General features: G+C 39.9%; 1 protein-coding gene across 1 annotated transcript; it reads right to left on the bottom strand.

Moving 5' to 3' along the window:
• Positions 1-10,144: 10,144 nt before the first annotated feature.
• Positions 10,145-10,684, bottom strand: LOC141631912 (uncharacterized). The gene has a single exon (XM_074444517.1). The coding sequence runs from the start codon at positions 10,682-10,684 to the stop codon at positions 10,145-10,147; it is 540 nt and encodes a 179-aa protein (XP_074300618.1).
• Positions 10,685-12,449: the final 1,765 nt, after the last annotated feature.

The raw sequence follows: 12,449 nt of genomic DNA, 5'->3' as shown, positions 1-12,449 counted from the left end.
AAATCTAGTTAACCCTGACCTGGATCGAAAGATTGGAAGGGAAGGCTTGCTTAATTACAATAGGGTATTGTAGTGAGGGCGAAAGTTAAGCTATTTACGCTCTAGGGCGGTTTAAGGACCGAAAGGTGACGACCATAGCTCTTCTTATCAATAGTCTAATCGCCTCAGTATTCCCGATAGTATAGCTGCCACGGTGGACCAACTCCTAGCATATTTCCCTTCTCTTTCTGTTAATTTCTTGCATTCATTTCTCTCTCGCCTATTAGTTTAGTTCAACAATCAATTCAACCCCCATTTCGTGACACCTGACGATGGACCGAATTAAAGGATAGATAGCAACTTAGCCTCCCTGTGGAGATCGACCCTACTTACCGCTGACTTCTGTTAGTAGTAACTTAGGTATTTATTTTTGGTACAAAACGACAGTATCAAATTTTGGCGCCGTTATCAAATTTTGTTGTCAATTGCTCCCGCGCTCCTATATTTTGTGGATAAATTTAGGAGCTCGCATAGGAAATTTGTTAGGCTCAAACGGTTTTATATTTCAATTTCCTATTCTATTATTCCACTTTGGTGCTACTTATGCTTTTGTGTAGCACATGCGCAGATTTACGATCTAATGCTGCGCGCTTTGAGCTGTTTTGATTATGACTATTAGAGAGGCTCGAAGAAAAGAAGGTCGAGCTGGGACCTGACTGAAGCTAGCGCTACCCGGGAGGCAACCCGGCGATTTTAATTTTGCTTTTTATTTACTTTCAGTTGTAATAAATGGTTTTTATACCATAGACTTTATCAGTTTGCTTGTCTAGTTAGTTTTAAATTTGTTTTTCATTGTGTTTTGCAGGTACACATTGAGGATCACTCGATCGAGTGGTTTTTCCACTCGATCGAGTACTTTTTCTGATAAATCCTCTCGATCGAGCGGTTTTCTACTCGATCGAGTGCCTGCAGAAAGAAAACCACTCGATCGACCACAGCACCATTCGATCGAGCAGTTCTTGGATGCCCACTCACTCGATCGACCACTGTTGGACGGATATCGAGTGTATTTGACTTGGATTAGCTTCCTGAGACGGTTTCCGGGCCTTTAGCAACCTCCCATGTTCATGGTCGGTTTGGGGAGGTCCCTTTATTCGCGCTATCTTGTGAGTTTTCCGCATTTAGTCTCTTTCTCTTTCAGTTTGCATTTCCTTTCCATGTTTTGGTACAATGGAGGCATTGTACAGTTTGGTTTGGGGAGGTTATGCATCCATATCGGTGTCTGCATATTGCTTTTATTGCATTTCTGTTATCACATTTAATTTATGTTTGCATTGTTGTTTATTTTCGTTAAAATTCAAGAAAAAATTCAATAAAAATCAGAAAATTGTTAAAAATTCAAAAATTTGCACGTTTATTTTAGCATATAGTTTGAGTCGGAACGAACGATTTCCATGATGAAATTGCACTATGTGTGTCTTTTTGCTTAAAGCCTTGCATTAAACTTTTATCTTTTAGCTTTGTCTTATTGCATATCTACGAGTTAATGTTTAAATTTAGCTGAACGAATAGACTTGACCTGAGATTTTGGCAACCTACTTATAAATTCTAAGGAATTAGAGCCTTATAAACTGGTGTCATTTATGACCGGTTTTATGTAGGATTGTGAGTAGTATACTCCTTGCATAGCATGTTCATTAAATTGCACGTATATGAAATTCAATTGCTTTTTGCCGTCATACGTTCGGGTTAGTGGTTGGTGTCCCATGCAGGGAGGTGCTTACAATTTCCCTTTCTTTCATTTTTACCCATTTAACTCCACATTAGCCAAATTTGCCTATTGACCCTTAACTACATTCCAAATTTAGCCTGCCTTGTCAAGCTAGTTTAGATTGTTTTTGCGGTATATTGTCTATTGTATCAAGTTTGGCTTATATCTATTGTTTTGGAGTTGGTATTTATGAAGAAAAGGAGGAAAATAGAAAAAAAAGAGTTGAAAAAAAAAACATGAAGAAGAAAGAAAGAAGAAAAAAGAAAGTTGAAAAAAAAGTTGAAGAAGAAAAGAAGAAACCGAAAAAAATAGAAGAAGAAAGGAAAAATTTGAAAAAAGATGTTGTTTGGTTGTTGACGGTTTCTGCTCCTATGTTTTATTTATATCATTTGAGGAGTGTTTCTAGTTCGGTTTGGTGAGTTTTGTGCCAAATGAAGGGCATGTATTTATTCATAATTGAGTTGGAATTGGATATGTCTCATATGGTTTTGTTTAGGTACTAGCTTGGCCGCCTATACCTCCACATTCCCATAAATGTTTTGCCTTTTCTTACCCATTGCCTCACTTTACCATATTTTTGTAAGCCCTCGGCTGTGACAGGACCTTGTTTGGTTGGAATGTGTGTACGGTAGCTAGAATTGTCTATCATATTCCATGCATGCATGTTTATGTGGGTCGTAGTCTAGGTGAGCGACTATTTTTCTTTCTCTCTTACATATATATGTTCACCTTTTGCTTCATGAGAGAAGAGTGACCCGTGAGAGTCCATTATTAAAGGTCTTGCAAGGTCGACGGTTCAGCTTTATTTATAAACATCCTACAACTCGTTTGCATTTGACTGTCTTGCTATAAGTGTTTAGTTTGCTTGTATTAAATCGGCTTTAGTGGGCATTTGTAGCTAGCTCCGAGTTATCTTTCCCGTTCCTTTAGTTGCATTTTAGTTTACTCGAGGACAAGTAAAGGTTTGGTTTGGGGAGATTTGATACGTGCATTTTATATAGTCTTTTTAGCCTATTTTATGCTCGTATTTCTATGCTTTTATCGTAGTTTTATGCTACGAAATGCCCCGAATATGCTACTTTGGGTTATTTTGTCTTATTTGCAGGAATGGAACCAAAAGGAGTGAATTCAAGCCTTTTACTGTCCTTTTAGCATGCATTTGGAGGAAGAGTGAATTTCGAGCGGTAATGTAGCTATTTTGAGATGCGCAAAGAAGAAAGATAGCTAGGCGAGCAAAGGAAGAACTTCAAATTGCTAGTGCCTACTTTGGAGAGCCATATCTCGAGTTCTACATCTAATATTCAGGTGATTTTAATTGGTGATGAAAGCTTGTCCTCTTAGCTTTCCAACGCCACCGGAATCACCCTGTTTGGCCAAGTAACGAAGAAATGGCAGCCGTTTGATGTTCAGTGCGCGAAGCTGAGAACTGTTGCTGGAAAGTACTCGATCGAGTAGAATTTTGGTCGATCGAGTCCTTTTTCTACTCGATCGAGTAGTGGCCTTATTTGATTCACTCGATCGAGTATATTTTCTACTCGATCGAGTGGTTTAAGCTTTAGTTACTCGATCGAGTGGTTTTATTCCACTCGATCGAGTGGATTTCGCTATGGGCTTGGACTTTTTAGTTAATTTCCGTCAATTAGGTTTAGCAAATCCTATTTTTTTATAAATAGGAAGCTTAGGACGTCATTTAAGCTCTCTCTTTTCTCTCTTCTTCTCTTCCCCCTTTCTCTCGACACTTAATACATGGTTACTGTTATTTTGCTCTTCCTTAATTCCGGATTATTTTAGTAATTCTTTCTTCCCTTTTCTCTCTTTAATTTAATGTTTATTGTTCTTTCTTCTTCTTTATTTCTTGTTCTTCTTTATTCCATGTCTAGCTAAATTCCATATTATGTTAGGATTAGGGAAGCCGTGGTAGCAACATGTTATAATTGACTTGAATAGATTAGTCTTGCGATAAGAATTGTATTAGGCAATTTTAATTGTTATCAGGACGAATGAATGCATGCAGGAGACCAATAAATCTAGTTAACCCCGACCTGGATCGAAAGATTGGAAGGGAAGGCTTGCTTAATTACAATAGGGTATTGTAGTGAGGGCGAAAGCTAAGGTATTTACGCTCTAGGGCGGTTTAAGGACCGAAAGGTGACGACCATAGCTCTTCTTATCAATAGTCTAATCGCCTCAGTATTCCCGATAGTATAGCTGCCACGGTGGACCAACTCCTAGCATATTTCCCTTCTCTTTCTGTTAATTTCTTACATTCATTTCTCTCTCGCCTATTAGTTTAGTTCAACAATCAATTCAACCCCCATTTCTGTGACACCCTAACAGACCGAATTAAACAGATAGATAGCAACTTAGCCTCCCTGTGGAGATCGACCCTACTTACCGCTGACTTCTGTTAGTAGTAACTTAGGTATTTATTTTTGGTACAAAACGACAGTATCAGTCATCGTGCATTAAATCACTTGACCGACCATCTCGACCAACTACACCATCACAAAACTTAAAACACTCTTTTACATTGCTAAAACGGTTTTCAAACCGAGTTTTCCGACCAAACAAGTTGATACACTTTCGTCGATTTCTCATCTCAAGCCTCGCATGTAAGTATGAGGGTGGAAAAATCCTCTTCTTTCATGTTCTTCTTCAGTTTTATGACTATAACATGCTAAAACATGCATAACATGATTCAAATATAGGTTAGATGAGCCTAAACCGGATTTTAGCCGGAGACAGGGGCTGCTTTTATAGCAGGATGGCTCGCGCCTCATTTCCCTCTCAGGCCTTAATCCAGCCATGTTTGGTCTCATCTTCCCTCTTTTATTTCACTTCTTATTTGTAATCGGTTTTTACCATTTCAAATATCACAAATCATTTTCATGATACACTTTTAACAATAAAACATTTTTACCCTTGGTTCCTAATACCATGACGATTTTATCCGTGTTTCAGTGATAATATTTGGTTAATTACATTTTAAAAGGTATTTTAAAACCTTTTATTTTATTTCTTTACATTTCAAAAGAAGCATATTAGTCATAAATACAAAATCATCCTTGGTTCCACATACCATGTCGGTTTTCAACCCGATTACGATGATAAACATTGACTAATAACTAACAAATGAACTTAAAACAATTAGTTCATAATCATTTTCAAAACTATTCATGTCAATCTTGCAAAATCGAACCCGACATCGGATATTGTCAATACAATGATGATTATTCAAGTCTCGTTCTTCACAACATAAAAGAGGTCTAAGAGATAACGGTTTCAAACACCCTCTTTTCAAACTGTTTTACAAACATTTTAGCAGTCAGAAGACATCCCTTGAACCGTCTGATGACTCGCTCCTAAACAGGTCAACCATTTTCCAATTTTCAAACCTGGACAGGCTTTTTGCATCGCCTCACGGCTCGCGCCTATATAGGCTGCTTGATGTAGACCCTGCTTCCTTCCATCGCGTGTTTAGGACGATCCCGACTTCGGTTAACCCGAATACAGGACGGATCAGACGATAAATCTGCTCTTTTACATCCTATTTGCAAAATGCCTTACTAAGAAAAATGGATCACGTTATGCACCATAAACCTAACTCGGTAAATGGATGCTTAATTTCCGTCTTGTATGCAAATCAACACTAAATCAAATTGACATCAAATACTTGATACTTGGATAAAACAACCGACATAGAAAGCTCATATATTAGGTTCAAACTTATGGATGCGCATTCATGCATTTACCCGTTTTATCAACTTTTACATTTAACCAACCAAGATCGATCAGTAGAGGCCGCTACCGAGGGCGGGATTGGGTATCCGATAAAGGGCTTCCCAATACGTACTTTCACCTCTTACTCATAAACTTTGGATAGTGGACGACCTTATCCAGAGTGTACGAGAGTCATTTTAGAGATAGGATGCTAAAGAGGGACGATTCCTTAAATTTAGTACCTATGTCAAACACCGCTTTTTGCCTTGGTTGACCTAGGTATAAAGTGGATTCAAATGGGTTCCAAGCATCCGAAAAATACTTGGTGGCGACTCCGAACATCTCTTGCATCGTTTTGAGACTCTTGCCGAGACGAAACCGACCGATCTAAAACAATCCGGTCGAAAGCGTTTTTACGCCGCCGAGCGTGGCTTTCAAAAGACCGCTGCTATGTCCCACAGATCGGTTGGGGCGTCGCTGGTGGGCCATGTCCACACCTCCCCAAACAAAAATCTTGCTTCTCCCCAAGCAAGAAAAGACTAAGGATATAAACAAATAATGGAACGGTAAACAAGCTCAGAGCAAACTATGCTTTTCACGCCCAAACCGATTTAATGCAAGTAGCCAAAACTAATGTACAAAATCGATTGCAAATGAGTTATACTAATGAAACAACTACTGAACGTTCGGCCTTGCAAGACTCGTATATATCGGACTCTCACGGGTCAGTCATCACTCGTCAAAGAACATGGTGAGATTATTCATTGTAAGACAAGAAGGAAATAAGACACTCACCTAACTGCAACCTATAAGAACATGCATGCAGTCTACATGATAGTTATCTCTACCAACCGTACATATGCATTCCAACCAAACAGGACCAAGACACATGCTGAGGACTTACATAGAGTGTGAGGTGAGGTAATTGGGTAAAAAGGGGCAAAAAAAAAGATTTGGATATGTGGAGGTAATAGCCAAGCTAGTATGATCGTAACCAAATAATAAGCTTATTCCACTTTGCAAACCCAATTTGAGAATAAAAACGATGCCAATGTGGCATAAACTCACTCACGTCATTAAAACACGACTCCCCATAATATATAAAGACCAACATGGGAGTAAATGATAGACACAATTTTTTTTCCTTCTTTCTTTTTTTCTTTTTCAGTGTTTTTTTTTTCCTTTTTTCGATTTGATTTCTTTTTTTGTTTCTTGCTGATTTATTCAACTTCTTCCTTTTTTTTTTCTTTTCTTCCTTCTCATTTCAACCCTCTTCTCATTATCAAATGCAAATACCAAACTGACGAATAACACATACCCACATTTAACAAATAAACTAGCTAGACTAAGGTAGGCTAATTTTAGGATTGTAGTTAATAAATGGGTCAAAACAAGTCAATTTGAATAGTGAAGTACCAGGGTAAAAAGACGAGAAATGAGGATTCGTCTCTCCACATGTGTCACCACCACAAATCGAATGCATACAGGTACTAAGAGATAAATGTCATGCTTATGGAATTTGATGTTACCTGCCTTACAAGGAGTACTACTCTCATCCTAGAATTAAACTGATCATGAATGTCATCTGTTTATTAAGCTCTATACCCTAGAAATTTTGAGTAGGTTGCCGATATTAAGCCAAGTCTATTTGTTCAGTAAATTTAATCAAAAACTCGTAGATTATGTAAAAGATTGTGCAAGATAAACATTGGCAATGCAAGGCTTGGGCGAAAAATAAAAGCATAGACGCGATTTCATCATTGTTATCTAGCCGTTCCAATTCGACCTAATAAGCAAAAGAAGACATGTTTTTTTAACTTTTTCAAAATTTTCAATTTTTTTGGTTTTTTGGTTTTTTTTGAAGAAAAGAAAGAACAATGCATATGGAAATGCAGTAAACATGCAAACAGAAATGCAAATGGATGCAAACAGACAGATGCGTACCCTCCCAAAACCAAATCACACAATGCCCTCATTGTGTTCAGCACACACCAACAGCATCAAAATATATGGGAGAAGGGGTCCTCAAAATGAGATAAAAAATAAGTAAAGTAGAAAAGGAAGAGAACTTACAAAATAGAGCACGCAAAAGACCTCCCCAAACCAGCCAACAACAAGGGGAGGTCGTAGCCAGCTGCTACTAGTCGTTGCCCTCAAGGTAGTCGTCGTCGTCCTCCTCCCTCACTCGGGAGCGTGGAGCGAGCTCAGCACAGTACCTCTCCTCCACCTCAGCTGTGTCCTCCTCTGTAGTAGCCGTGCCAGTAGTGGCAGGGTAGCCGCTCTCAGGGTAGCAGTAGTAAGACGGATGTGGCCACCCAGGTAGTCGCAACCATCCGGAACTGGCATTACGGTCGTACACAGGGAACCCGGTTAAGGCCTGGTTCAGTTCCATCCTAGTTGTACGCATGCACATGTCAAGTAAAAGATAATCACGCCCCGCCTGATCCATGACCAGTGGGGGCTCAAAAGGAGGGGGACAAATAAAGTGAGCTGGGTATACCGGCTAAGGTCTAGTCGGAGTCTCGGTCTCAGCGATGAAAGGTGCAGTGCGTGGAGAAGCGCAAGGAGAGTCACGTGGAGCACCAAAAGACGGACCCACTTCCCTAGCAGTGTGGGAAGTCGGCCTTGGCCTAGCAGTTGATTCCCTCGCCATAGTGTAATGCAAGAGGTAAGACGGTGTCTGTGGTCGAGGTGCGCCACGTGGAACCTCAGGAAGTGGGAATTGTGGGGGTAGAGTGGAGCAAGGAAGGGTCACAGAAAGTGTCGTGGAGACCTTCCACGTAGAGTTAGGTAGGATCCAGTTCACATCCATCATATAAGGAATGTTCATCAAGCAAAGACTATTTAAAGTGATTGAATCCTCATGACCAAGAGGCAGCATGCCTCGGGGGAAGTCGGGAAAAAGTCAGCGGGCCAAATGAGTAACTAACCCGCCACAAACAATAGTGGATAAAGTCCCATCCTATATGTTCTGGAAATGTTGGGCGGTCCTAGAAGCAATGTTAAGGACAAAGGGAGTACCACTATCGATATTCAAGTACCCAACTAAGATTCCCAACTCATCATTGTTGACATTGTTTGACTCTTTTCGACGAAAAATGGTGTTACCGACCAACCGGAGCCAGAACCGGACAGGGGGGTCGTGTAAAAACCGACCCCTCTTACGACCCTCAAAGTTATCCGAAATAGCCCACCACATAAGTCGGGCTAATTTCCTAGGGGGATTATGTGCCCCCTCACTGTGCACACTAAGGTATCCGCCAAAAGCGGCTAAACTCATAGCAAATTCTTGGTTAAAAAGACGGAAATAAATGTAATCTCCGGCTGGGTCCCTGTCTTATTCTCCTCCATAGTAGTGGAAGGAGATAAAAAACTCAAGGGTTGGCACAAGATAAGTATATTCTCGCATAGTTGCTAACCCCGTCATACCCATCCCATTCAAGAGGTCAAAAACTGACTGATAAATTACCAAGGTAATTAAGTAGACTCTCTCGGTCTAGAAAACGTGTTGGGGTAATATTAAAACAGGTCAGCATAATGAAACAGTCGTTTTGAGGTTGTGTCGTAAAATGTACCTCGGGATAGTCAGGTAGACTATCAATGGGCACATGAATTACCAAATCAGTAATCAGTAATTGTGAACCATGCCCACTGCTGCTGCCCGTCTCGCGCGCTCCTGCCTCATGTCCAACAGTCCGTCTCCTCTTTCCTCCATCCGTTCTGAAATTATCACAAAATAGACCACAAATTAGCAATTATATTAGGCAATAGATCCGCACAAAAAATCGCACAAAAATCGTCCAAAAGATCGTCCCATGACCGTGTCCCCAAATCGTCAAAAAAGACGAACCTAATACCATTTTTTTTAATTCAAACATCACAAAGGGTATATCGAGCATAAAAGACATGATTTGGACAAAAAAATCGGAAAACCCCCAAATTAGTAAACCCTAATTTCGAAAATAATTGATGGAAAAAATGGTTATTAGCTTTGAAACAAAAGAGGAAAAGAGATTAAGTGAAGGGGAAACTTACTTGTGTGAAGTAGAGACGGAAATTAGGAGAAAATAATAATAAAAACAAGCAAGTGGATTGAAAAAGAGAGAAAGGGATGAAGGTGGTGTTGCGTCGTTGCTTCCGCTGGTATTGTTCTGGCTTTTTTTTCTTTTTTAGTTTTGTTTGTTAATGAGTGTAACAAAGGAATGGGATTTTCCTTAAGTTGATTCACCCGCAGCTAAAATTTAGTCGATCGACTAGTGATGTAGTCGATCGAATTTTTCGCAAAACACCCTATCTTCGTTTTAGTCGATCGACTTAAATTTAAGTCGATCGACTTTTTCTCAAAACCTGCATGTTCAGTTTAGTCGATCTACTATTTTTTCCAGTCGATCGACCTTTCTCACCATGTATTCAGCGTATTTTGTCCTTTGTACTTGAGAGTTGTAACCTTGAATTGCTTTGGAAAAATACCTAAAAGTTCCACAAAAGTTGTCCACAAAAGGCAATAATTGCACGCAACAATTTCATAAGCACACGTTAACAAGTATTAAACTTAAAGCGGTAAAAACAAACACACACTTAAAAGAGTTCATAAACTAAATTACAAAATGTATACAATCCGAGTTTCCTCCCGGTCAACGCTGGTTTTTAAGGTCTCGCTCGACCTTTGTTACCTCAATCTTCAGGTTCAGAAATAGGGTCGAAGTACAGCAACTCGAACACTCCAACAAAGTCATTGGCCCAATAGTAATGCTTCACTTGGTGACCATTTACCTTAAGTTTCACTCCTGCGGAGTTCTCTAGCTCAACTGACCCGAATTTGAAAACAGATGTGACCGTATAAGGGCCACTCCACCTTGACTTCAGCTTACCAGGAAATAGACGGAGACGGGCATTGAACAACAACACCTTATCCCCTACATAAAACTCGCGCGGCACGATTTGCTTATCGTGCCATCTCTTGGTCTTCTCTTTATAGATACGGGCACTGTCGTAGGCATTCCGCCTAAATTCCTTCAGCTCATCTAACTGCAACAACCATTCCTTACCACACAGTTTAGAATCAAAATTGAGCTCACAAATTGCCCACCTTGCTTTATGTTCTAATTCCACAGGCAAATGACAAGACTTACCATAAACTAAACAATATGACGATGCACCAATCGGTGTCTTAAATGCAGTTCTATATGCCCATAAAGTATCATCTAATTTCATACTCTACTTTTTTCGTGATTTAGATACAACTTTACCAAAGATTTCTTTAAGTTCTCGATTGGAAACTTCGACCTGACCACTTGTTTGAGGATGATACCCCAAACCTCTATGATGTTCTACACTATATTTGGACAGAAGAGTAGTAAGTTGTTTTTCTTTAAAGTGCATACCGCCATCACTGATGATAACTCGAGGGCCACCAAAGCGAGAGAAGATTACCTTTTTGAAAAGCTGGATAACAGTCTTTGCATCACAATGGACCGAAGCAATGACATCTACCCACTTGGACTTGTAATCAACAGCTACTAGAATATACCTGTTGCCTTTACTAGACGGGAATGGTCCGTGGTAGTCGAAGCTCCAGACATCGAAAACGCCAACCTCTAAAATACCAACTTGAGGCATCTCGTGTCTCCTTGAAATATTTCCCGTCCGCTGACATGTATCCCAAGCTACAACAAAATCCTTAGCATCTTTAAACATGGATGGCCGATAAAAACCAGATTGAAGTACCTTAGCCACGGTCCTAGAGGGACCGTGGTGACCACCATAGAAGGAAGAATGGCATGCTTCTAGGGTATCTTTGGTCTCCCACTGCGGTATACACCGTTTGTAAAGACCATCGGCACATTCCTTAAATAGATAAGGATCAACTCAGATGTACGGCTTCACGTCATGAAGGAACCGCTTCCTCTGCTGATATGACAAGTCAGGAGGCAATAAATCACCTACAATAAAATTATCATAATCAGCACACCAAGGAGTTTCAGCATTAGAAATAGCCAACAAAATATCATCAGGGAAGGAATCATCAATAGGTAAAGAATCTCCCCCTTCTTGCAATGGTAGGCATGATAAATGATCAGCTACCAAACTCTCAGCGCCTTTCTTGTCTTTAATCTCCAAATCAAACTCCCGAAGAAGGAGTATCCATCGCAATAATTTTGGCTTGGCATCTTTCTTAGCAAATAGGTACCTCAGCGCTGCATGGTCAGAAAATACAGTAACTTTCGAACCTAAAAAGTAAGACCTGAATTTCTCAAGCGTGTATACCACAGCTAACAGCTCCTTCTCTATTGTTGCATATTTCACCCGAGCCTCATCCAGAGTTTGGCTCGCATAGTAAATAGCACTCAAAGCTTTGTCTTTCCGCTGGCCTAGCACCACGCTAACTGCATAATCACTAGCATCGCACATAATATCAAAAGGCAGCCTCCAGTCTGGAGGCTGGATGATCAGTGTTGTAATCAAGGCTTGCTTCAACATGTTAAAAGCAGTAAGACATTCATTAGTAAAATTAAATAGAGCATCCTTAAGTAGCAATTGTGTAATTGGTTTAGCATTTTTAGAAAAGTCCTTAATGAACCGGCGGTAAAAACCAGCATGACCAAGGAAACTCCTAACTCCCTTAACATTAACGGGAGAAGGTAATTGCTCAATCACTTGCAGCTTTGCTTTATCAACCTGAATACCCTTATCAGACACTAAATGCCCACAGACAATGACCTCATTTACCATAAAATGGCACTTCTCTCAATTCAGCACTAAATTAACCTCAATACATCGCTGCAAAACTTTCTCAAGGTTAGACAGACAAACATCAAAATCATTACCATAAACGCTGAAATCATCCATAAATACCTCCATAATAGACTCCATATACTCAGAAAATATCCCCATCATGCATCTTTGAAAGGTAGCTGGGGCATTACACAATCCAAATGGCATTCTCCGATAAGCAAAAACACCATGCGAGCAAGTAAAA

The sequence above is a fragment of the Silene latifolia genome, chromosome Y (assembly GCF_048544455.1).
Source record: "Silene latifolia isolate original U9 population chromosome Y, ASM4854445v1, whole genome shotgun sequence".
In the NCBI taxonomy this organism is placed as follows: domain Eukaryota; kingdom Viridiplantae; phylum Streptophyta; class Magnoliopsida; order Caryophyllales; family Caryophyllaceae; genus Silene; species Silene latifolia.
Note: the sequence above shows the minus strand (reverse complement) of the source record. Positions and strands in the feature narration are given on the sequence as shown.

Coding starts and splice junctions, on each gene's coding strand:
- LOC141631912 (XM_074444517.1), bottom strand. CDS start 10,684: ATGAAATTAGATGATACTTTATGGGCATATAGAACTGCATTTAAGACA.